Source organism: Pongo pygmaeus, chromosome 19, assembly GCF_028885625.2.
Source record: "Pongo pygmaeus isolate AG05252 chromosome 19, NHGRI_mPonPyg2-v2.0_pri, whole genome shotgun sequence".
Lineage (NCBI taxonomy): Eukaryota > Metazoa > Chordata > Mammalia > Primates > Hominidae > Pongo > Pongo pygmaeus.
Genome location: NC_072392.2, coordinates 51,015,652 through 51,040,448, shown reverse-complemented (window position 1 = coordinate 51,040,448; position 24,797 = coordinate 51,015,652). Strand labels below are relative to the sequence as shown.

Here is a 24,797-nt window from a genome sequence, read left to right as displayed (position 1 = left end):
TATAGGCATGCACCACCACACCCGGCTAATTTTGTATTTTTAGTAGATGGGGTTTCTCCATGTTGGTCAGGCTGGTCTTGAACTCCCGACCTCAGGTGATCCGCCTGCCTTGGCTTCCCAAAGTGCTGCAATTATAGGCATGAATCACCACGCCCGGCCTTTTTACTATTATTTTTAAAATTACTGCTCCTTGCAGAGCAGGGCTACCCTGTAGGCAATGTGCGCACAGTAGCCAACCTTTAATATATTTAAGAATAAATTGAGGCTGGGCATGGTCGCTCATGCCTGTAATCCCAACACTTTTGGAGGCCTGAGGCGGGTGGATCACTTGAGTTCAGGAATTCGAGACCAGCCTGGCCAACATGGTGAAACTCCATCTCTACTAAAAATACAAAAATTAGCCGGGTGTGGTGGCACACACCTGTAGTCCCAGCTACTCGAGAGGCTGAGGCAGGAGAATCCCTTGAACGTGGGAGATGGAGATTGCAGTGAGCCAAGATCATGCCACTGCACACTCCAGCCTGGGAGACAGAGCAAGACTCCGTCTCAAAAAAAAAAAAAAAAAAAAAAAAGGATAAATTGATAGAATTTGCATTGGGTGCTTGTATTGGGAGGCATATTCCCCTCTTTTGACTAAATACTGGAAAGGAGTTTCTAACTTCTTGGCCTGTAACTTAACTCACAGTTAAGATGCTTAAAGATGGGAGACAGAAAATAAAATTTAGGGGTGTGCAATTTCTTCGAGACACTTTTGTGTTTGCTTTTTAGAAGGCTTTTGTGAACAGTCTACGAGGATGCATTATTAGTTTTTGTGGTTATAATGTCAAAATTAGTGTTGATTTGGAGCAGGCAGGGAAATCTCTCCATGCCTGCTTTTCATCCTGATTTAATTGCTTAGTTGGATGAAATGTCAAACTTGATAGATGATTGGAGCTGTTATTTTGGTAGTTAAACAATAATGAAATTGTTTGAATGTTTTTGGAGAACACTGCTTCCTGTGTCTGGACTTTGCACTGGAGAAAGTTTCAATTGTTCACAAGCAATACTGGTTAGAAAATGCAGCTTCTGTGGCTCCTAACACAGCTGTCTAAATTACTAGCTATATGGGGGCCTTTGGACAAGCACTGCTTAACACTTTTGGAAACAATTTGTTTCGGATTCCACAAATGTCGATGGTCGTTCCCTGAATACTTGAGAAAACTAGAAATGGGAAAAAGGTATTGCATGTGTGTAGGTTATGCCAGTCAAGTGTTTTTTCTTTAAGCATCTCTAGAACAAATTTACCTTTTTAGCTAAGGATGAGAGGTTTATGGAAATGTTGTAGCAGCTCCCTGGGCCTTTCTTTCCTCCTTGAAGATTGTTCAGCAGGGTAGCATGTTGTCAGCTTGTGTGCCAGCTTACGGAGGGCTTGGGTTATTATAACCTTGATTAGGAAAGAGGGATGGGGAACAGGAGTGAGAGGACAGATGTGTTTGAAAGTCCCTCTGCCTGCTATGTGAAATCTTGAATTTTCACTTTGAACTTCACTGTTGTTTGGTGACAGATGTTATAAAACTGTCTTTACAAACAATCCCCTTATTGAAATTGTATGTTGGCCACAGGAGCTAGGGAAGCATTGGGCATGCTCAGCAGGATTTATTTCACTCATTCCACTGTGTCAGATGATACTTTTTCTGAATGAAATTGTATGCATTCTTCAGTGGGAGTTAGGGGAAGGCTTATTCTTGTCTAAAAGTGTGGGAGAATTTGTGTAAGACTGATCAAAAGACTGGCACTTCTTTTGCTGTGTGATACTTCTCTTTGTGCCATATTTTACCTGTAGGAAAATTACCAACGGTTATTATGTGCTCTCCAGGTGCCAGGGACTTTGCTGTATTAACAAGTTTAATCCTCCCAACAATCCTATGAGGTGTGTAGGTGTTATCTGTGTTCCACAAATGTGAAAATGCCGTACAGAGAAATTAAAGAGGGAGCCCAAAGCCTCACAGTGTTGGAACCCAAGTATTCCAGCTGTAAAGGTTGAGCTGTCAACTACTGGGTGACAGCTGCCTCACACTCCTTCAGGATGATTACCTTTTGAATAAGTCTTTACAAATATGTGGGCTGCAGAAGTAACCAGTCCAGAATAAACGAACTCTCACCGCAGTTTTAGCTCAGCAAGCAGTGCCTGCTATCAGAAACATCCAAAAACAACAGCAATTAGACAAATAAATTGTGAAAGATTTGGTTTCCAGGTAAGATATGTGACAGGCTTCTTACTGCAAATAGTTTTTCTTACAAAAGGAGAAAGACTGGTGGGAGAGATGGTGGAAAAAATGAAAACAATGTTTCTTCTATGATTCTCTGGGCCCATCCTCACAGGACTTCATATGTAGTGAAGGCAGAATATTTGCCTCAAGCCCAGATGACCAACTTTTACTTTCTACACTGACTCAGGCTTCTTGCTAAAAATGGTGTTTCATCATTTATTCCACTAACATCACTTTTTAATTCTTAAAATAAAAAAGAATAGTTTTATTCATAAAACTACATGAGCCTACTTGTGTGGAATGTGATTTAAAAATGATGTTAGCAATACTTGTTACTTATTTTACTAGTTTTAGCTTTATTAGTGCTGAAGGATGTTTTATAGTTTATTCTAAAATTGTAAACGTTTTTGGTATGTAAGCCAGTCACCCTTAAAAGCACATTTGGCTAAATAAATAAAGCATTGGGTTAGAGAAGAGTTCACTGGTGGTTATTTTTTATGTTTTTTGTGTGTGTGTGTGTGTGTGTATCTGTGTGTGTGGTCTTCCTGTTTGTCAATAGGCCTTCCCAATGAATTGAATTTTACATAAGATACATAGATGTTAGTGCCCCATAGGTCCTCATCTTGTAAGTGATGTTAGTGGAGTAAATGGTGATATACCATTTTCAGTAAGAAGCGTGAGTCAGTGTAGAAAGTAAAAGTTGGTCATCTGGGCTTGAGGCAAATATTCTGCCTTCACTACATATGAAGTCCTGTGAGGATGGGCCAGAGAATCATAGAAGAAGCATTGTTTTCATTTTTTCCACCATCTCTCCCACCAGTCTTTCTTCTTTTATAAGAAAAACTATTTGCAGTAAGAAGCCTGTCACATCTTACCTGGAAACCACGTTTCATAACTTATTTGTCTAATTGCTGTGGTTTTTGGGTGTTTCTGATAGCAGGCACTGTCTGCTGAGCTAAAATTGCAGTGAGAGTTCATTCATTCTGGACTAGTTACTTCTGCAGCCTTCTGGCCCATTACTCATGGCTTTGGTGAGGCTCGATAAAAATATTGTGATGGATAGGGCACAGGTAGGTAGTGCCTGAATGTATTTCAGATAGTTGGGCCAACAACCAATCTATGCTTAAATAATCATCTCTCCTGCATAGTAGAGACTGCAAAATAGTATGAAACATGCTATACTCTATAAACATTTAGCTTTTTTTAGTTCCCCGTAGTGGCTGGACAGTTGACTGAATAATTTCACTTTTTTATTTTTTTATTTTTTTTGAGATGGAGTTTCACTCTTGTTGCCCAAGCTGGAGTGAAATGGCACAATCTCGACACACTGCAACCTCTGCCTCCCGGGTTCAAGCGATTCTCTTGCCTCAGCCTCTTGAGTAGCTGGGATTACAGATGCACGCTACCACGCCTGGCTAATTTTGTATTTTTAGTAGAGACGGAATTTCTCCATGTTGGTCAGGCTGGTCTTGAACTCTCGACCTCAGGTGATCCACCCGCCTTGGCCTCCCAAAGTGCTGGGATTACAGGCGTGAGCCACTGTGCCCGGCCACTTTTTTTTTTTATACTTTATTTTTAGGTAATTATAGATTCACAGGAAGTTGCAAAAACACTACACAGTTCCCATGTACCCTTCACCCGTTTTTCTCCCATTGGTTATGTCTCATTTAACCATAGTACAATATCAAAACCAGGAAACTGACATGGTGCTCTGTGTGTATGTGCGTGTGTATGTGTGTGTGTAGTTTTCTGCCGTTTTATCACAGATATGGATTTGTGTAACTGTTCTACCACCACAAAGATACCCCTTGTGCTACTCCTTTATTATCACGCATATCCCTTTTCCCAACTGTCCGAATCTCTGGAAACCAGTAATCTGTTCAGTGTCTCTATAATTTTGTCATTTCAGAAATATTATGGAAATGGAATCATAACAGTATGTGACCCAATATGTGACCTTTTAAGACTGGGTTTTTTGTTTTTTACTTTTATATGCATAGAACAATTGGAACTTTTTTTTTTTTTTTTTTGAGACAGTGTCTGGCTCTGTCGCCCAGGCTGGAGTGCAGTGGCGCAATCTCAGCTTACTGCAACCTCTGCCTCCCTAGCTCAAGCCATCCTCCCACTTCAGCCTCCTGAGTAGCTGAGACTACAGGTGCGCACCACCACACCCAGCTAATTTTTGTATTTTTTGTATAGACAGGGTTTCACCATGTTGCCCAGGCTGGTCTTGAACTCCTGAGCTCAAGCGATTTGTCTGCCTCAGCCTCCCAAAATGCTGGTATTACAGGTGTGAGCCACTGCGCCCAGCCTCGAATGTATTTTTTTGTAGAGATAGGTCTCACCGTGTTTCCCAGGCTGGTCTCGAACCCGGCATTTTTCACTTAGTGTCACACCCTCCATCCAAGTTATTGTGTGGCAGCAATAGTTTGTTCCTTTTATCTCTGAGTAGTATTCCATGGTGTGTATATACCACAGGCTGTTTAACTATTCACCTGAAGGGCATTTTAGTTGTTACCAGTTTGGGGCTATTACAGATGAAGCCACAATGAACATTTGTGTACAGGTGATTGTATGGACACAAGTTTTAGTTTCTTTGTGTTAAGCATCCAGGAATGAAATTGCTGGTTCTTAAGGTAAGTGTGTGTTCAGTTTTCCAAAGAAATTGCTAAACTTTTTTTTTTTTTGACAGAGTCTCACTCACTCCATCACCCAGGCTGGAGTGCAGTGGCGCGATCTCAGCTCACTGCAACCTCTGCCTCCTGGGTTCAAGCAAGTCTCCTGCCTCAGCCTCCCAAGTAGCTGGGACTACAGGTGTGCACCACCACTACCAGCCAAATTTTGTATTTTTAGTAGAGACAGAGTTTCACCGTGTTGGCCAGGCTGGTCTTGAACTCCTGACCTCAAGTGATCTGCCCACGATGTCCTCCCAAATTGCTGGGATGACGGGTGAGCCACCGTACCGGGCCAAAATTGCTAAATTCTTTTCCAGAGTTGCTGTACCATTTTACAGTCTCACCAGCAGTGTATGAGATCCAGTTTCTCTGCATCCTCACCAGCATTTGATATTGTCACCATTTTTAAATTTTTTTTTTTTTTTTTTTTTGAGATGGAGTCTTGCTCTGTATCCCAGGCTGGTGTGCAGGGGCATAATCTTGGCTCACTGCAGCCTCCGCCTCCCAGGTTCAAGCAATTCTCCTGCCTCACCCTCCCAAGTAGCTGGGACTACAGGCATGTGCCACCATGCCTGGCTAATTTTTTGTATTTTTAGTAGAGACTGGGTTTCACCCTGTTGGCCAGGCTGGTGTCGAACTCCTGGCCTCAAGCAATTTACCTGCCGTGGCCTTCCAAAGTGCTGCAAATACAGGCATGGGCCACCGTGCCTGGCCACCATTTTTAATTTTAGCTATTCTAATAGGTGTTATATCTGGTTTTTAAGTTCATCAGATTACTTAGTAAAACTGATTTGACTGACAAAGACAGAAGATTTTTGAATTGTATTTTTAGCTCTCTGGATGAATCTGCCTCCATACAGTGTCACACTGGTTTGCTGACTGGCTTTTTAGCACCCCTGCCATGGTTTCCTTGACAGCAAGAGCCTAGACAAACTCTTTTTGCCCAGCAATAGATAGCACAGCACTCCCAGTACAATACTGTCCATGGACAAATAATACAATTTCAAAACTGTGAATTTCTTGTTAATTTTTTATACTTTGCCTCCATAACTGTAGCTTTAAATGTACTCAAAATTTGGCTTCCAAAGGCCCTGAAAACTTTTTCAAATTGTTTTGGTTTATATTATCAAATGGTCTTAGGTACTTTATTTCTAATACGATGAACTTAAACTGCTCACACCTATAATCTCAGCACTTTGGGAGGTTGAGGCAGGAGGATTGCTTGAGCCTAGGTGTTTGAGATCAATCTGGGAAACATATTGAGACCGCATCTCTACAAATAATAAAAGAATTAGCCAGGCATGGTGGCATGTATCAGTGATCTCAGCTACTCGTGAGGCTGAGGTGGGAGATTGCTTGAGCCAGGGTGGTCAAGGCTGCAGTGAGCTGTGATCACACCACCGCACTCCAGCCTGGGCGAGAGAGTGAGAACTGTCTCAGAAAAACAAAACCAAACCCAGCTAAAATAGCATAAAGCAGAAGTTAGACCCCCATCCCTACTAGGAATAACTGCTATTAAATGGTTTTAGTATATGTGTGCGTGCTCGCTTGCTCTTTTGCACGTGCGCGTGCTCTCTCTCTCTCGGTGTGTATGTATATATATGTATGTGTGTATCTATCATATATATTTAAATATATATTCCCCCCTGCTGTTCACAGTGCTTTTTTTTTCAAATGGGTAATGTATTATGGAGCATTTTTTAATGTGAATTTTTTAAAGCATTTAGGACCTGGGATGGAGCTTTGGGTTCCTTTCTCCAACCCTTGTCTGTTCTGTTATAAAAGGGATAAGAGAGGTACCTTTGAAAGACCTAAAGAAAATACGTTTTCTTCCTTGTTACACAGGTTTCAGTTGAAATAAGGTTTTAGCTTTATTTGTGAGTAAATCAGTAGAATACTGGATGTTAGGATGCATCTATCCACTTTATTATAAATAATGCAAGGCTGATTTTATGATGTGATCTCTTGCAGATCCTTGGGGGAAGTGAGAACTGTGAGCACAATAATCTTCAGAGAATGCACAGTCCTTTGGGTATTTGTCTACTCATCAGCTGCTTAGTCAGATGGAGTGTTTTCCTAAGTACTACTGAAGTACACAGTTCGGTCTTTATTTTGAAATCTCTCCTTCTGCCTTCTCTCCCTCTTCCATTGCTTTGATTACCTTGATGGGACATTCAAGCTGTGCAGTCGTATCCTTTTATTTCTATAGCCTGCAGAAACCAGGTTGAAGATTAACTGTAGGTGAACAGGTAATCTTATCTACTTGGCTAGAAATCACCCTTCAAGATGAAACACGTGTTGACAAAGGCCCCCTAGACTTGGGGACATGAACAAAGGTAAGTTAATCTTGGGGCATTATTAGTGGAAACCAGGGTAGATGTTTAGGAAGTTTGACTTATTGGAGGCAGGGCATGTGTGTCAGGGAGACAGAGCATGTGAGTGTGTGTATTAGGAGAAGAGACGAATTCAGAGGTATACAGTAAAGAAGAATGATGAATTCAGGCAATCTTCAGAGTTGAATTACAGAATCTTTTTTCTGGGAGTATGGTTACTGGGGCAAGGTAGTAATAGGACATGAGCCTGCTAAGTCACTTCATTATGAAGCTATTAGAGTTTAGGTGATGGAGTTTGATGACAGGGGTCTTTTCCCTGCCCTTCTACTGTATTAGCTGCTCAGGGAAAAAAAACAGAAAACTAAGAAATAGCCTTATATAGAAAATTATACCCATCAAATGGTTCCAAGATTTCTGTTGCTGGGTTTCTGAAATGAGCTGCCCAAGATGGCAGTTTGGTCACGTCGCTGACTTCTTGCTGACTTCCTTTCTCCCAGTCTTGTCATTGGGTCCTCAGGCTGGGTCCTCACCCCTCTGGATTCTTTCTTTTCCTGCATGCTTGCTACTTTTTCAATTACTGACATACAGGAACCTAGTATTTCATTGTGCCTGAGGTAGGCAGTTGCTAGCCTCTTGATATTGGATACCTTTTCTGAGCTATGAAGTATTATACCATAGTGGATAATAAAGTACTCACAATTGCATTATAGAATAGATTCTGGTAACTGCACCAGTGGGGACAGACTGGGTTAGCATGCCCTCACACAACTGGGGGGTTGTTTTGCAGCAAAGTGCTGTGAAGCAGGTTGAGCCTCATGCAGTGCCAGTTCCTGTGTCTAAATGTGAAAGTGGCTTGTTAAAGATTAAAAGGACTGCCTGGTCCTTCTGGCCCCAAGATGGAATGATCTCTGCCATGGCGACAGCCTGTATCTCCCAGGAGAGGCCATTTTATACAGCAGGTTTGTGCTTCCAAATGTTACTGTAAGCCTGCACTGGCTGATACTCTGGTGATAAGTTGACATTTGGGCACTCTCAAGACATATGAGCTATATAGCATCCCATGGTTTGAATTTCTGGGCAAAATTGGCTCATCAGGAAGTCAAAAGCCTCTACTTTCAACCTGTTCCTTTGGGGGAGGTTTTCTCCTTTGTTTTATTTGACTATTCTGTTGCGTCAAGTGAACTTTAATTTTTAGCCATAAAAATTCCATTAAGCCCCTTGTATTGCATCCAGGTGTGAAAATGTCTCAGTATAACAAGACTGTGGGTGACAGGTGAAATCCTTAATGGTAGTTAGGATAATTGTCTCCGAAGGCTTGAAGAAAATAATGGTCCAGCCAACAAAGTAAATACAGTTTGTATTTTTTGTGGTTCTTGTGGGTGAGGGGACTTATGTTTAGGACCTGCTCAGTGTGACTACTGTTCAGCTTGGAGGTCTTTGAAAAAACTTTTTTTCATTTTACTCTAGACAGTGCTTAGGGAACATAGCTGTGTCCTTTTTCTCAAAACATGATCCAAGGCCCATCTGTATCAGAATTGCTTGGAAGACCAGGCGCAGTGGCTCACACCTATAATCCCAGCACTTTGGGAGGCTGAGACGGGCGGATCACTTGAGGCCAGGAGTTCAAGACCAGCCTGGCCAACATGGCGAAACTCCTTCTCTACTAAAAATACAAAAATTAGCCAGGCATGGTGGTGCATAGTAATCCCACCTATTTGAGAGGCTGAGGCAGGAGAATCGCTTGAACCTGGAGGTGGAGGTTGCAGTGAGCCGAGAGATTGTGCCACTGCACTCCAACCTGGGTGACAGAGCAAGACTCTGTCTCAAAAAAAAAAAAAGGCTTGGAAGAGAGAGATACTTATTAAAAATTCAGTTTTGGCCAGGCATGGTGACTCACGCCTGTAATCCTAGCACTTTGGGAGGCTGAGGCAGGTGGATCACCTGAGGTCAGGAGTTCGAGACCAGCCTGGCCAACATGGTGAAACCCTGTCTCTACTTAAAATACAAAAATTAGCCAGACATGGTGGTGCACGCCTATAATCCTAGCTACTTGGGAGGCTGAGGAAGGAGAATTGCTTGAACCCAGGAGGTGGAGGTTGCAGTGAGCTGAGATTGCACCATTGTACTCCAGCCTGTGCAATGAGAGAGAGATTCCGTCTCGAAAAAAAAAAATTCAGTTTCTGGGGCCTCCCTCCATGTCTGCTAATTCAGAGTGTCTGAGGGACTGGGATGAGAAATGTTCATTTTCAATAAGCACCCCTGTTGATTCTTAAGTACCCCTAGAGTAAATTGTTGGGTATCATAAAGTTTACTTCATTTTTCATGTTTAATTTCTGTGATTTATGAGATGATAAATGTTTGGTTGCCATCATATTGTTTTTCTTAAATAGTATGTTCTATAGTTAAAAAAAAAAAAGTTGTAAGGTCACTGAACACCAAGATTAGAATTTGGCAATCATTAATTATCAACAAGGTGAGACAGGCACTGATTCCTGGAAATGTGCATTTATCCATTCACCGACTTCTCAGTTAGAAAAAGGATGTGGACACAAGTAAGATTAATTTTGTTAAAAATAAGAAATGTGCAGTATCATTTAGGATGCTAGGGGTAGGGAAGTAGATAAAAGGGAGATGTTGAGAGGAAAGAGTGTGAAGAGAGAGTAAAGCAGTTTGTAAGCGATACAAACTTTAAAATTTTAGCTGAATTTTAAACTACCAAGTCATATTTGAATATATGCTTGTTGTAAAAAAATTTGATTTTTGGGGGGTAATTTGGATAAAGCTAAACATAGCTATTTGATCTTTATTCCTATTAAAGTTCTCTCCCTGCTATGTGCATCCTCCCAGATCTTCTGTATGTATTTGGTAATTTTCTGTAGATTTGGAAGACTACAGAATCCTGAGAAATGGATATTTTAATTTCTCTTTTGAAACCTGCTTATTATTTATAATGTCAAGATCTGTTGCAGAAAAGAAGGTAAATCTGGGATGTCAATGACATCACATATTTCTGTTCAAATGAAACAATGGGCACACACACATATGCACACTCATTAAATATCTGTTGGGACCACCCTATTAAAAAAAGCATAAATAATTTTGGGTGCTAAGTTACTTGAATTTTAAAATAATGTATTTTCTGTTTTTGTTGTTTTTTGTTTTGAGATGGAGTCTCCTTCTGTCGCCTGGGCTATATTGCAGTGGCGCAATCTCGGCTCTGCAACCTCCATCTCCTGGGTTCAACCGATTCTCCTGCCCCAGCCTCCAGAGTAGCTGGAGTTAGAGGTGTATGCCACCATGCCTGGCTAATTTTAAAATAATGTATTGAAAGAACTTAATCAGAAAGCCACAGTTATTATTTCTCCCATAGCCTCATATTCTCATAATTTTCATATAACCTCATAAAACCTCAAGTGCCTGAAACCACTAGTTCAAACGAGTACCTTTTTAAGCTCTAAAATGTAATCCTCAACCTTTCCACTTTAAAAGGAGGAACTAGGATGGAATGTGGCTATAATTTGGGGAAGTTGGTTAAAACTGTATCAGAGTCCCAAAGAGGGGAATGATAAGCTGCAGCAGCTCTGTTCACTTGCTCAGTGGTATTTCTCTTAGTCAAGTTAGGAGTTCCATGCCTTTGGCCTTTAGGCTGCTCTTCGTATAGTTCGTATCTGTCTCCTGGGCATAGTACTGTCTGGATTTTCTATTTTTTTTTTTTTTTGAGATGAGATTTTGCTCTGTTGTTGCCCAGGCTGGAGTGCAATGGCACAATCTCGGCTGACTGCAGCCTCTGCCTCCCGGGTTCAAGTGATTCTCCTGCCTCAGCCTCCCAAGTAGCTGGAATTACAGGTGTGTGCCACCACACCTGGCTAATTTTGTATTTTTAGTAGAGATGGGGGTTTCTCCATGTTGGTCAGGCTAGTCTTGAACTCCCGACCTCAGGTGATCTGCCCACCTCGGCCTCCCAAAGTGCTGCAATTATAGGCTTGAACCACCGTGCCGGGCCCTCTTTCTTATTTAAAGTTCACAAATATAGAACAGGTCAGGAACTTTTCTAATCATTTTTTTTTTTCTGAAGGAGGTTCCATATTTGTCTGTACCTTGAGAGTTGTTTCATACTAGAATTGTAACTTATCGTCAACTACAGAAATATTTTTTTAAAGTGTGGTTGAAGAGATAATGGTTGTCAGCTGCTTTAAAGATGTGTTTATCATTTGGAAAGGACTAATTAACATGCACTATAGGGAAACTTCTTTAAACAAAGCCGTTTTCTGAAAGGAAAACACTGAAGGAGAGGAAATAAAACAGGGAACATTTTATAATACCTTATAAAAGCTCAGCGTGGCGATCCTACTGGAATAATGTAATTAAGGAGAATTAAGTGAGTTGGATAAATAACTTTTTAAAACTAGCCCCTTGAATAGAAAATTAAGTAGTACAGTTTTTAAACCCAAATTCTATCTGCTTGTACATTTTAATTAACCTAACATTATTGAATGACAAGCTGAGTTGGCAGCTACATCCAGAGTTCATGCCATGTGAGACCTACCTTAAAGGATGAACGAAGCTAGGTGCAGAGGCCTCAAATGCCCTGCTAAGAAATAGCTGATGGCCATGGGGAACTGTCATACATTTTAAGCAGGAAACAGAAGGATCTAATAGGAACTTTAGTTTCTCTCTTGTCAAATTAAAGCACACAAAAAGCAAGGACTTGATTTTTGTGTGTGTGTGTGTAAACCAATGTCAATTCTAGCCTGTCAGGGCAAATTCAATAATTAATAGCTGTTGATGAGCCAGTCATTCTAGAATTGATTTTTTAAATAAGCAGGCTAATAAATGAGAATTGACATAAATTTAGGGATTTCTCTTTTCAGAGCAAGTGTTAAGGTGATTTTCATAGTCTTCTGTATTCCCTATGCATCCAGTAGGTGTGATGGTAAATGATTTGGCTTTAGCATAGAGACTGTGGCAGCTGATTAAAAAAAAAAAAATTCCAGTGCATCTATCTTAATGAGAGAACTTGAGTTGTCTAAAGAAATAGAGAGGTCAGAGGAGTCCTAGTGGGAAAAAAGAACAATGAGCCTGGTTAGAACTAACAAAAATTCACCCTAATGATTTGACTGGCTAATGATGACTGGGCAAGTTCCCTGAGTCCACTGACCCAGATGTTCTAATTTGTAAATGCAAAGTGACTTATTTATCAGCCTCCTGGGGAAATCTTCAGAGCTGTGAACCTGCTATGATCAGTAATCTTGCTGGCCCCAGCCCCAGCCTGTTCTCAGATGAAATTTTAGAAACTGGCCACTGGAACTTTTTGGGTAAGGGCTCTGGAGGTGGCCAAGTTACCAGCAGTGGGGGAATGAGGTTTACCTGCCCCCAGTAATCAGCACTTGATTTAAAACAATCAGTGAGGTGCCTCTTCTTTCCTAGGTTGCAGTTGACTGCGGTTGGTTCAGGCTGAGTTGTTTGGGAAATACAAATTTTGCCCAGCGTGAGTCAGCACTGCCCTGGGTAAACTCCCTGCTCTGTTGCAATCTTGCTTACCAAAGATACATCCCCAGGCGGCACCATTCACTTCACATGAAAGCCGCTGCTCTTGGTTCCTGAGATGATCTCATCTGAACATGGCTCCAGCGACCTCAGCCACAGGAACTAGAGACAGCTTGCTTTCTGTCACGGCAATGTTTTGAAACTGGCAAAATCAGGTAACCTCAGACTGTTTTCTTAAGTTTCATTAGCTAGATGAAGCTGCATTAGAAACTGGGAAAATCCTGTCTTCAGAAGTGAGTCAGGTTTTTTTTTTTTTTTTTTTTTTTTTTTTTTTGAGACGGAGTTTCACTCTTGTTGCCCAAGCTGGAGTGCAGTGGTGTGATCTCGGCTCACTGCAACCTCCACCTCCCGGGTTCAAGTGATTCTCCTGCCTCAGCCTCCCAAGTAGCTGGGATTATAGATGTGAGCCACCACGCCGGGCTAATTTTGTATTTTTAGTAGAGACAGGGTTTTGCCATGTTGGTCAGGCTGGTTTTGAACTCCCAAGCTCAGGTGATCCACCCTCCTCAGCCTCCCAAAGTTCTGGAATTATAATCAGCCTAGAAGTCACCTCTTCCACAAAGCCTCTTCTTACTTACCAGGGTTGAGTACTCAGGAGAACCTGGTATTTACTCCAATCATAGCATGTATTGAGAATCAGGGTCTGCTTTGTTAGAATTGTATCCATGGTACGTTGCACATAGTAGGTTCTCAGTAAGGGTAGAATGAGCAAGAGCCTGTACTGTACTTTCTCAACTCCGATCCTCTTATCAACTCTTTTTTTTTCCCCCTGAGATGGAGTCTTGCTCTGTTGCCCAGGCTGTAGTGCAGTGGTGCGATCTTAGCTCACTGCAACCTCTGCCTCCCTGGTTCAAGCTATTCTCCTGCCTTAGCCTCCCATGTAGCTGGGACTACAGGCACGTGCCACCATGCCCAGCTAATTTTTGTAGTTTTAGTAGAGACATGGTTTCACCATGTTGGCCAGGATGGTCTCGATCTCTTGACCTCGTGATCCGCCTGCCTTGGCCTCCCAAAGTGCTGGGATTACAGGCGTGAGCCACCGTGCCCGGCCTTGTTCATTCTTTTTATGCTCACATCTTTAAATGTGCTAAAACCTGTTGATTTTATTGGAGTACTGTTTGATGTGTGGCTTTTCTTCATTCCCACTGTCATTGCCTTAATTTACCAGAGGTCAAAACTGGACATTTAAAGTCAGGCTGGGCGTGGTGGCTCATGCCTGTAATCCCAGCACTTTGGGAGGCCGAGGTGGGCAGATCACCTGAGGTCAGGAGTTTGAGACTAGCCTGGCTAACATGGTGAAACCCCATCTCTACTAAAAACAAAAAATTAGCTGGGCGTGGTGGCATGTGCCTGTAATCCCAGTTACTCAGGATGCTGAAGCAGGAGAATCACTTGAACCCGGGAGGTGGAGGTTGCAGTGAGCGAGGATCACACCACTGCACTCCAGCCTGAGCAACAGTGAGACTCCATATCAAAAAAAAAGAGAGTTTGAGACCATCCTGGCCAACATGGTGAAACCCCATCTCTCTTTAAAAAAAAAAAACAAAAAAACAGCACACCACGCATGGTGGCCAGTGCCTGTGGTACCAGCTACCCAGGAGGCTGAGAAAAGAGAATTGCTTGCACCCAGGAGGCGGAGGTTTCAGTGAGCCGAGATTGTGCCACTGAACTCCAGCCTAGGCACAGAAGGAGACTCCATCCCAGAAATCAATCAATCAGCCTAAGGGCTTAAAATTTTGTGTGTGAATACTTTTAGGCACCATCAGAGAGAGGGCCTGTACTCTTCAAAGATTACAGATACCACCATTTTCTGACATCTTACACACTGAAGACTTAGCATTTTACCTGCATTGCCTCTAGGAATTTGAGTTTGTAACTCCTAGTTCAGACCCTTATCAAATGGCCACTCCTCCATAAGTCTTTCCTTGCTCCTGTCTTCTCCATATTGTTGCCCAAGTTATCTTTTTAAAGTCTACATCTAATCTTTTCATTTAAGGTGCCATTTGTTCCCTGTTTTCCACTTAGCTTGACTTCTAAAAGCTTTCACAGTTGGATTCTTTCCTACATGTTGCTGTTAACCATCTTATCTCCCTCTCCCCTGGCCATTTCTCTCCTCTCTAGCTTCACTGAACTTCTTATTTTAACATTCCGTGGATATACGATGTCTTTTAGGACTCTGCCTTTTCCCAATGGACTCTCCCTTCTCTAACTGGCAAGATACTCATCCCTCAGGACACTTAGTTCATATATGCATCTTCTCTGACTTCTCTGTCTTTTCTGACAGACAGCACTGTCTGTCTCTTCCACTAGACTGTTGAGTTCCTTGACTGAACTTGGTGTCCCTGGACTAGAGCTTGGCACCATCAGAGAGTGGCTGACTGGGATCTCCAGGGTCAAACCGTTATTCTTTGCAATATTAGAAAATCCATAAGCTTTTTTGTTAGATGGCATGGTTTTCATTCCTATTTGATGAACATGAGCCCATGGCTGCTTATTTTGTATGTGTTACCTGCAACCATCAAGTAATCATTCAAAGTTAATTTGAAGATTTAAAGGGTTTGCTGAGATCTAGTCCTGCAATATCACATTTTTATGGTGTTTTACAAAATTATTTCCCTCATATGGTTTTATTTGCGTTGGGTAGGCTTTATTTATTATCCCTATTTTACCAGTGATTATAAAGCTCGTCTGATACCAAAGCATATATACATTCAGGTAAGACTTAGAGAGAAAACATGGTTCTTACACTGCATTAAGCAACTGGTTTGTCTCTTAATATAGTAGTTAAATATACTCTATCAGGTTCCACAGAAATGGTGCCTTTGCTCGACAGGCAAGTGCTAATGGTCTTGCCTTTTACAAGGCTACTTTATCATCAAGGTAGGAGGAGGAGGTACTCTGAACCTGCCTGACCTATGGGAAGGCCCTGGTTGTGGTTAGAGACCTTGATTGAAATTAATGGTGTGCCCCCTCCAACCTCTCAAGTTTTTCTGTTATACTTCAAATATCTGGAAGTTGTGAAAACCTGCTGCCCTGGTGGAGTGTCAAACCAGGCTGGTGAGTGAAAGCAGTCATCCCAAAATGGAGTAAGCTGAGTGTTAAGGGCAGAAAACCTTTTATAGTTATAGTAAGTAATTAACTTTTTAGATCACTTCACAACTTTTGGAGTGCTAAAATGCCAAATTTGGGACTATGAGAAATTCCATTATAAAAAGATGAACCATTAGAGCTAGGAAATAATCTCTGTTAGATATTGGCATATGGTGTTCAATTTTGGGTCTGTCATACTTGAGAGGATAATTAAGATGATTAAAAGGTTGAAAAATAGGTCTTATCATTATAAGTTTTAAAAAGGGGGGAAAGATTTTAGCCTAGAGAAGGAAAAGCTAAGGGATAACTTCATTATCATCTTCAAATACAAGAATAGTTTTTGCCAGGGGGATTTTTATTAATTATTCTTCATGAACTTCAAAGATTTAAGAGGAAATGGTCTTAAATTGAAGGAGGAGCAATTTTGATGAATACGAGAAAGAGTTTTTTGATCATCAGAGCGAGGAACTGTTTGAATGACTGCCCAAGAGAGTGTTGAATTTCTGACTGTTTCAGTTGTCTATTGTGTGACAAATTACCCAAAGACTTTTGGTGGCATAACATGACAACCATTTTATTGCCTATGATTTTGTGGGTTAGTAATTCAGGAAAGGAGGACATATTTTTTTTTGTCCCATATGATGCTGATTGAGCTGGAGGATCCAAGAAGGCTGCACATGTCTGTACCTTTGGAGCTAGCTGTTGGCTGGGATATCTTGGTTCTCTGTGAGTTCTCTTTCTTGGTCTCTCATCACTTATAAACCTATATTGAATGGCCGAGTGTGGTGGCTCATGCCTGTAATCTCAGCACTTTGGGAGGCTGAGGTGAGTGGATCACCTGAGGTCCAGACCAGCCTGACCAACATGGTGAAACCCCGTCTCTACTAAAAATACAAAAATTAGCTGGGTTTGGTGGTGGGCACCTGTAATCCCACCTACTTGGGAGGCCGAGGCAGGAGAATTGCTTGAACACGGGAGGCAGAGGTTGCAGTGAGCCAAGATTGTGTCATTGCACTCCAACCTGGGTGACAGAGCGAGACCGTCTCAAAAAAAAAATGGGCCATAATGGAAGCTGCAGGATCTCTTAAGACCTAGGCCTGGCAGTCATACATCATCACTTTTGCCCCATTCTTTTTGTCAGAGTAAGTCACAATTATAGCCCAGATACAAGAGGAGGGGATGTTGACTTCACCTCTAAAGGATAGAGGGTAAAAATCACATTGCAAAAGGGCATGCAGTGTGGTTGGGATTATTACCACCAACTTTATTTTATTTTATTTTATTTTTTGAAACAGAGTCTTGCTCTGTCACCCAGGCTGGAGTGCAGTGGCGCGATCTTGGCTCACTGCAACCTTTGCCTCCCGGGTTCAAGTGATTCTCTTGCCTCAGCCTCCTGAGTAGCTGGGATTACAGTTGCTTGCCACCACGCCTGGCTAATTTTTGTATTTTTAGTAGATACAGGGTTTCACCATGTTGGTCAGCTGGTCTCGAACTCCTGACCTCATGATCCGCCCGCCTTGGCCTCCCAAAGTGCTGGGATTACAGGCGTGAGCCACCGGACCCGGCCTACCACCAATTTCAGTTACAATTTACCACACTGACCTTAGAGATTTTTCATGAGAGAATAATCAATATATGTTTATTAAATGGGTAGTTTGGGCATATGATTTACAAATTTGGCTGCATATAAAGTCATCTGGGAGCTTTTTACGAGCATAAGCTCCTAGGTACCAGACCAGTGACTCAGTATCTCCTGGGGGTGTTGTGTTGGCACATAAGAGACACTGTGTGTCCTTTCTTTCAGGTAACTATCAGTAAAATGAGTATGGTGGGGGGGATAGATAGGTATAATATGTAAGGCAAGATGATATGTACATTGAGATAGATCTCATCTCTCCTGCTTCTAGGACTTGATTGAATCCTATCTAGCATGCTCTTCCTTCCAGTCTGCCTAGTGTAAATTATATTTCATTAAATCAGCCCATCATCAGAACAGTGTTTCTTGATGCCTCTCATTTTTTTCTCATGTTTTCTGGCATTTTTCCTTCATTACTTTTTTTTAGTTCATAATTCAATATTTATATGATTGATGTATAATAGACAAAAACACATCTGCTTTGCTTTCGAGTATCTAACAGTGTCTGCCTCATAAAAGGCACTCAGTAAGTACTTGTTGAATGAATAAGTGGTTGATTGAATGCATGAATGAATGAAGTGATATTTGAATTAGCTTTAAAGGTGATTGGAATTTTGGACAGGTGGAGCAAATGAACGGGAAATTTATTGTTCTGAAGTGGAAACTGTGGATCATATTGCTCATGTAATTTCAGAAAACTGGAGAAACTGGTTTGGGAAAATGGAAGAGTTGGTTTTATATCTAGTATGCTAAATTTGAGGTATGGAAATTTAGCAGGCATTTAGAAATGAAGCACTGATCTGAAGGGTGAGATTGATTCCAGATATTCACTTTTGGGAGTTACCTGACTAGAGAATGTGAAATCTGTTCCTTTCACAAATACCTGGTAAGCTCCTACTGTGTGCCAGACAGCTATGTTACAGGGAAGGTGAACTGCAGTCTGAGAAGGAGCCAGTCTTGTGAAAAGAGCTAGAGAAAATGTTTCAGTCAGAGAAGGAACCCAAGTTTGTAGGCCCTGGAGCAATAAATAATTTATAATTTTTGAGGAATTGAAGGAAGGTGACCGAAGGACAGAGCGAGGTGAGTGAAGTGGGAGAGCTGCATGAGGTAAAGTGGGAGAGGCAGGCAGAGCCCACATCACATGGGGACTTTGTGGGCTAGATAGTGAGTCTAGCCTTCACTCAAAAGTGTGGTGGGGCTGGGCATAGTGGCTCACACCTGTAATCCTAGCACTTGGGAGGCTGAGGCAGGTGGATCACCTGAAGTCAGGAGTTCGAGACCAGCCTGGCCAACGTGGTGAAACCCCATCTCTACTAAAAGTACGAAAAATTTTAGCCAGGCATGGTGGCTCATGCCTGTGATCCCTGCTACTCGGGAGGCTGAGGCAGGAGAATTGTTGGAACCCAGGAGGTGGATGTTGCAGTGAGCTGAGGTTGTACCACTGTACTCCAGCCTGGGTGACAAGAGTGAAAACTCTGTCTCAAAAAAAAAGAAAAAGGAAAAAAAAAAAAAGGGTGGTGGGACACCATTGAAGGCTTAAAACAGAAAGTGACAAGCAGAGATTCTTTTTCTAAATAAAAGTTTACCCTGGCTACTCTGTAGAGAATAGAGAGTCACAAAGAAGGGACCAGTAAGGAAGTGTTTGTCTCCCTTCTTGAGAAGGATCATGGCAGATAGGGCAGGGTATGGCAGTGGACATAGAACGGGATAGTTGCAGAATGCGTTTAAAAAGTAGAACCAGGCTGGGCCTGGTGGCTCATGCCTGTAATCCCAGCACTTTGGGAGGCTGAAGTGGGCAGATCACCTGAGGTCAGGAGTTCGAGACCAGCCTGACCAACATGGAGAAATCTCGTCTCTACTAAAAATACAAAATCAGCCATGCGTGGTGGTACATGCCTGTAATCCCAGCTACTCAGAAGGCTGAGGCAGGAGAATCATTTGAACCCAGGAGGCGGAAGTTGTGGTGAGCCGAGATCATGCCACTGCATTCCAGCCTGGGCGACAGAGCAAAACTTTGTCTCAAAAAAAAAAAAAAAAAAAAAAAAAAAAAGTGGAAGTAAAATTCACTAGAGAAGGAAAGGAAGAAGGAAGAGTAAGGAGTACAGAACCCTAGGGCCTATGTAGGGGGCAAAAGAAGGAACCAGGGAAGGAAAATAAGGGAGCAAGAGTGGTCATTGATGTCAAAGGTAAGTCAGGCTACTGCGCTTGCAGTGGGAGCCAGTGTGGGAGAAGGAGTCTGTAAGGGGAATTCAAGTGTATCCAGAGTAAGTGTGCTGCCTGATGTGTGGCAAGTCAATACCCAAGACCTTGGGGGGGTGGGGGGGGCGTGTTATTTGTTGGGCTGCAGAATGAGGAGATGAGAGGGAACTGCAAATCCATCCTCCTGAGGAGTTTGGAGCTAGGGTTTTTAAGGATTTTGGAGTGGGCTGGAATGTGGAGATTGTTGAGTGGTCAGAGAGAGAAAGGTGAAGTAATGGGACCTGGAGATGAAAAAACTGTATTATGCTGATTTTGTTTCTCTCTGAGGGTCTTCAAACTGGTTGGCATCAGCTGTTTTACCAGAATTTGGGATCTGAAAAATACCTCAAGCAATTCTTAAAAAAAAAAGCCTTATGCTTCTAATGTCAGAGATACTATCTTTAGAAACAATAGGGATACAAATGGTCAGTGTCTAGTGCTGTGTGACTTTCGGTTACAAGGAAATGCATCAAAGTCCAGCCTGATTAATGTTTTTTTTTTTTTTTGAGATGGAGTTTTGCTCTTGTGGCCCAGGCTGGAGGGCAATGGCATGATCTCGGCTCACTGCAACCTCTGCCTCCTGGGTTCAAGTGATTCTCCTGCCTCAGCCCTCCTGAGTAGCTGGACTACAGGTGTGTGCAACCACACCCGGCTAATTTTGTATTTTTAGTAGAGATGGGTTTTCACCGTTTTGGCCAGGCTGGTCTCGAACTCCTGACCTCAGGTGATCCGCCCACCTCGGCCTCCCAAAGTGCTGGGATTACAGGTGAGCCATCGCACCTGGCCTAATGCTTAATTAAAGTTATATTTCTGTCCATAGTTCTTGGTAACCCTCTGAGGACAGCTTCATAAGGAAGAATTTGGGTAGGTTTTGGGTGTATGGGGCTACAGGGAGTCATGAAGGTTGAGGACATAGGAAAGAGTCACACATTTATCCATCAGAAGATCATTGGTGACCATTGGCCGGGCGCTGTGGCTCACGCCTGTAATCCCAGCACTTTGGGAGGCCGAGGCGAGTGGATCACGAGGTCAGGAGGTCGAGACCATCCTGGCTAACACGGTGAAACCCCGTCTCTACTAAAAATACAAAAAATTGGCCAGGCGTGCTGGCGGGCATCCGTAGTCCCAGCTACTCAGGAGGCTGAGGCAGGAGAATGGTGTGTACCCGGGAGGCGGAGCTTGCAGTGAGCTGTTAGGTACTTCATTTTACAGATGAGAAAAATGACGCTTAGGGAATTAATCACCTTAACAGGTCACACAGAAAGAAGACTATGAGTTCTGTCTGACCCAGGCCCCATGCTCCTAAACCTTGCATGACACTGCTCTTTGGAAAGTCCTATCAGGACATCAGCTAGAGAGGAATGAAAGGTTTTTAGAGTCCAGTGATGGCTTAGCCCCAGCTGTATGAATTTGTTAGCAACCCAGTTAAATAAAGTCTTCTGATTTTTCTATAATAATCTGGCAGTTTAGGAATGGAGAGGTGGGGGAGGGAGGGGAAGATAAGGATAGAGTAAGAGTTCAGTAAATTAGAAAGGGGATTATTTTGTTGTTCATAAGTGTAATGATTAGATTTTCATGCACATGTATGAGATGTGCCTCCCTAAAGCCTTGTTACTACAAAGTCAGTGCATTACCCATCTGATGTGGGAAAAATAAATCAGAAAGAGGCCTCAGCTTGTGGGAATGGTGGAATGCAATGGCTTGTGTTGTTAAGCAAAATTGTGTTTTACAGTAAATATTTATTGTGGTTCTTTTGATGCAAGCTATATTGGGATATGGAGGAAAATGCAAAAATGGATAAGATGGTGTATTTGACCTCTACACAGTTAGAGAGGAAGGTAAAGTGCTTCACTATAGTGCTTGATTGAAGGGTATGAGAGGGGTGGAAGGTGGAGGAGAAGTATGGGAAAGTATTATACAAGTTAGCTTGTAGAGTCAGGGTGGCATTACGTAGGGCTGGCCAGGGTGGTGCCAATCTAGCTTCTCAGGATGACCCCTCAGGATTTTGGTCACTGTGTTGTCAGTCTAGTCTTGGGTCACACAATGTATTTTGTGGAGAACCTGGAAATAATTAGTCTTGAAGACAGGATTGTATTCAGACTTGAGTGATTGAGCTCAGAATGGAATGCCAATTTATTATTTTAGAATGAAGGATTCCTTTTCCGTTAACAGGATTCTGGAATTTGTTAGGATAATTGCTTTTCAATATCAAGAGATCTGGCAATCAAATTTAATAATATCAAGCTTGCTTGGTGAGCATGGATTTATAAGATAGAGTGGTTTGTGGGGGAGAATACAGTTACAAAAAAGATTATTGTTTCCCTTAATGCCTGGTATTGTATTAAGTACTTTGCATACAGTAGGGCATTTCATTGTCCCAGTGATCCTCCTGCAAAGTAGGTAGAATTATCTTCAATTTACAAATGAGGAAACCAAGCTCTCTTCAAGCTGATAAGATGCTGAACTGAGATTTGAACCAAGTCCCTCTGCCTCTAAGAGCCCATACCCCTTGTTGCTACTATATGCTGTACCCATCTAAGCTTCGTGAAATAACCTTGTTCCACTGCAGAGAAGATGTTGTGTCACCTACCTGTAGTATTTCTCGGCTTTGGGCAGTTCTGGAGTCAAAATGCCGCTCCCTGTTTTTTCTAGATTTTTCCAGATTTCTTTGCTAATCAGTCTTAGATGTGGTCACATTCTTTGTTTAAATACCTGTGTATTAATATAGTCATCCAAGCCTTTTTGTCCTCTTCTTGCTTTTGGTTTGGAAGATACTCTGTCTCTTTGGGGGAACTTTACATATCTGTGCACATTGATTTTGTGTTGATTTTATTATCTTAATTTTATGGGTTAAGTTTTTGAGTTTCCTCTGGCTCCTAGTCCATCAGCTCCTCCCTGTCCCCTTCCTCTTCCACCAGACTTAAATTCAGATACTAATGCCAATTTCTGAATACTCAGTCTGGCTCCAGTCTACCTATCCAATTTAGACATGGCTCTCTGGATCACTAGCTATTGCCAGTTACTCACTGCTCCTGTATGTCCTTGATTTCCTACTTGAATACCCTTGTTTCTGTTGTGCTTTTGGCTTGGAATGTCATTCTTCCCATGAAGTCTCTCTGGTTTGATCCCTCACTGGGAGTAATCACTTCTTCCTGAGTCTCATAGCAGAGAATTCTCTTTTATGTCTCCTTTGTGGCACATTACACTTTCTGCCATCTATTATAGTTGTTTGTGTACATACCCATCTCCTATTAGACCATGGCCTCACTGAGCAGATCTGTCTGGTTGACCTTTGTCTTTCCCCTAGTGTCTAGTTCAGTTCCCTGCACATAGTGGGCATTCAATATCTATTGGATGAATGAATGAATAACTGAACAGAATTTCAGATTTTTAAGTTTCTGCTCATTGTTTTATTATAGATTCCCTCCCTTTTTTGCTTTTCTTCTTCCTTTCACATTTCCTTTTCTTTCTTTTCTATTAACCTGTGTTTTCCCTTGCACTGACTCACTGAACTTCTCTTTACCACTCCCTTTTTTTTACCCACATTTTGCCTCATTCTCTCCCCATTAGCAGTCACTGTGTGGGTGTGCCACATGCTGCTGGTCAGATTTTCTCCATCCTTTTGTGGCTTGAGTTCCTCCATGAATCAGATGAGCAGCGTAGGAATTGACTGGTGATTACATTAAGATCTTAATAAAAGACCATGTATAAAAAACAGTACTTAAAATTTGTCAGTATATTGCTTTCAAGAGGGAAATTTTCCAATGCATGTTTCAAGTGAAAGGGAAAGGGAAAAAAAATCTTTGGGTACTGGGGAGGTAGATCAGGGCATTTTATTCACAGTGTGGGATGTGGGATGTCAAAGGCATCTTATTTGACCAAAGAAATAATGCAGGAAACCACAGAAACTTCTGCTAACCGTTAATATTGAATCCTCAAATTTTTCTACAGCTGGAGAAAACATTAGAGATGAGTGTAGTTCAACCTTCCTGTTTTCCAGATGAAAAAACAGACCCGAAGAGGCTAAATGACTTATCCATTAAGCTGGGGTATTTGTTGCCCAGTGTTTACTTCTAGAACTGAATGTGGCCTGGGAAACCACCAAATCTTTGAAAGTAGTGGAAAGTTACACTTGAAATGGAGGCTTTAGGTGTCTAAAATTGAAGGCTTTTGTAATGCTGAAAAGTAGACTTTGTCCAGTTGGTAGCAGGTTGGATTTGAGGCAGTGTTCACCAAAGGGCCGTTTAACTGTCTCAGTCACTCCCTTCTGGGAATCTGTTCCTTCTGCATTTGAAAAGGGGCCAACGTTTAATTATTAAAACATTTTCAATTTTTCTTGCTCTTTTTCCCAGTCCTCATATTCGAAGTTTTGTTTCAGGCTTTATTTCCTTCTCTCAGCACTGTTTGTGTTAAGTTTTTATTGCTTAAGTCAGATGTCAGTACGAAGCATTGGAAATCCAGAAAGTGTCTTAGACACTCATGATTGGTTTTTGGTGCTTGTTAGGTGAATCTTTTACCTGACTCATATAATAATGTACTTTATTGTCACTGAAATACTGTCTAGTGAACCAGTTGGCAGCAGATATGAAAGGTTACCCACTTGTTGAAGGTCTAGGGTGCAGCAGTGGAAAGAGATCAGATAGCCCAAAACAGGAAGTCAAGTGCAAACAGGATGTGTTTGTCTACTGTAACTCGTGTGCCTGTGTTTTGAAACTTGGTGCTGTTAAAAAGTCAAGACTTCTAATATTTGAGCTTGGCTGAAGAAGTCTCCATTTTGGGTTTGAAAAGAAGCTAACGTAACTAGTCCTTTACAGCCCTTGCCTTTATCCATATGCACGTCTTTCTTGTAGGGACCATCCTTTCTTCCTGGGCATGGTTGTTTATCCTAGTTTATACCGTACTGCATCCATATGGTTTATAAAATGAAGCCACTGAATTGACTGCTGATGTTACTTTTGGTAGATATGGGATTCAGTCTGTGTTTGGCTATTTTTTTAAATAACAATGAGAAATTTTAGCCTGTAATTCA

The 24,797-nt window shown here is 41.9% G+C and overlaps 1 protein-coding gene and 1 non-coding gene across 8 annotated transcripts in view; both read left to right on the top strand.

Annotated features, from left to right (window-relative positions):
• Window positions 1-24,797, top strand: part of RFFL (ring finger and FYVE like domain containing E3 ubiquitin protein ligase) — a 77,761-nt gene that overhangs the window by 13,196 nt on the left and 39,768 nt on the right. Inside the window, exons 1-2 of one of the 7 annotated variants that reach the window (XM_054458377.2) lie at window positions 3,914-5,063; window positions 6,896-7,260. The exons of 1 other annotated variant lie outside the window; for it this stretch is intronic. In XM_054458377.2, the coding sequence (XP_054314352.1) occupies window positions 7,251-7,260 (10 nt within the window). In that variant the 5' untranslated portion in view covers window positions 3,914-5,063; window positions 6,896-7,250. Of the gene's footprint in view, window positions 1-3,913; window positions 5,064-6,895; window positions 7,261-8,062; window positions 8,217-12,684; window positions 12,960-17,654; window positions 19,717-24,797 lie in introns of those variants that run through there. 5 more of the 7 variants (XM_054458370.2, XM_054458371.2, XM_054458369.2 and 2 more) reach the window with 5 other exon arrangements.
• Window positions 21,306-21,412, top strand: LOC129018535 (small nucleolar RNA U13). Its single transcript, XR_008495354.1, has one exon. It is a non-coding gene; the product is annotated as a small nucleolar RNA U13 (small nucleolar RNA).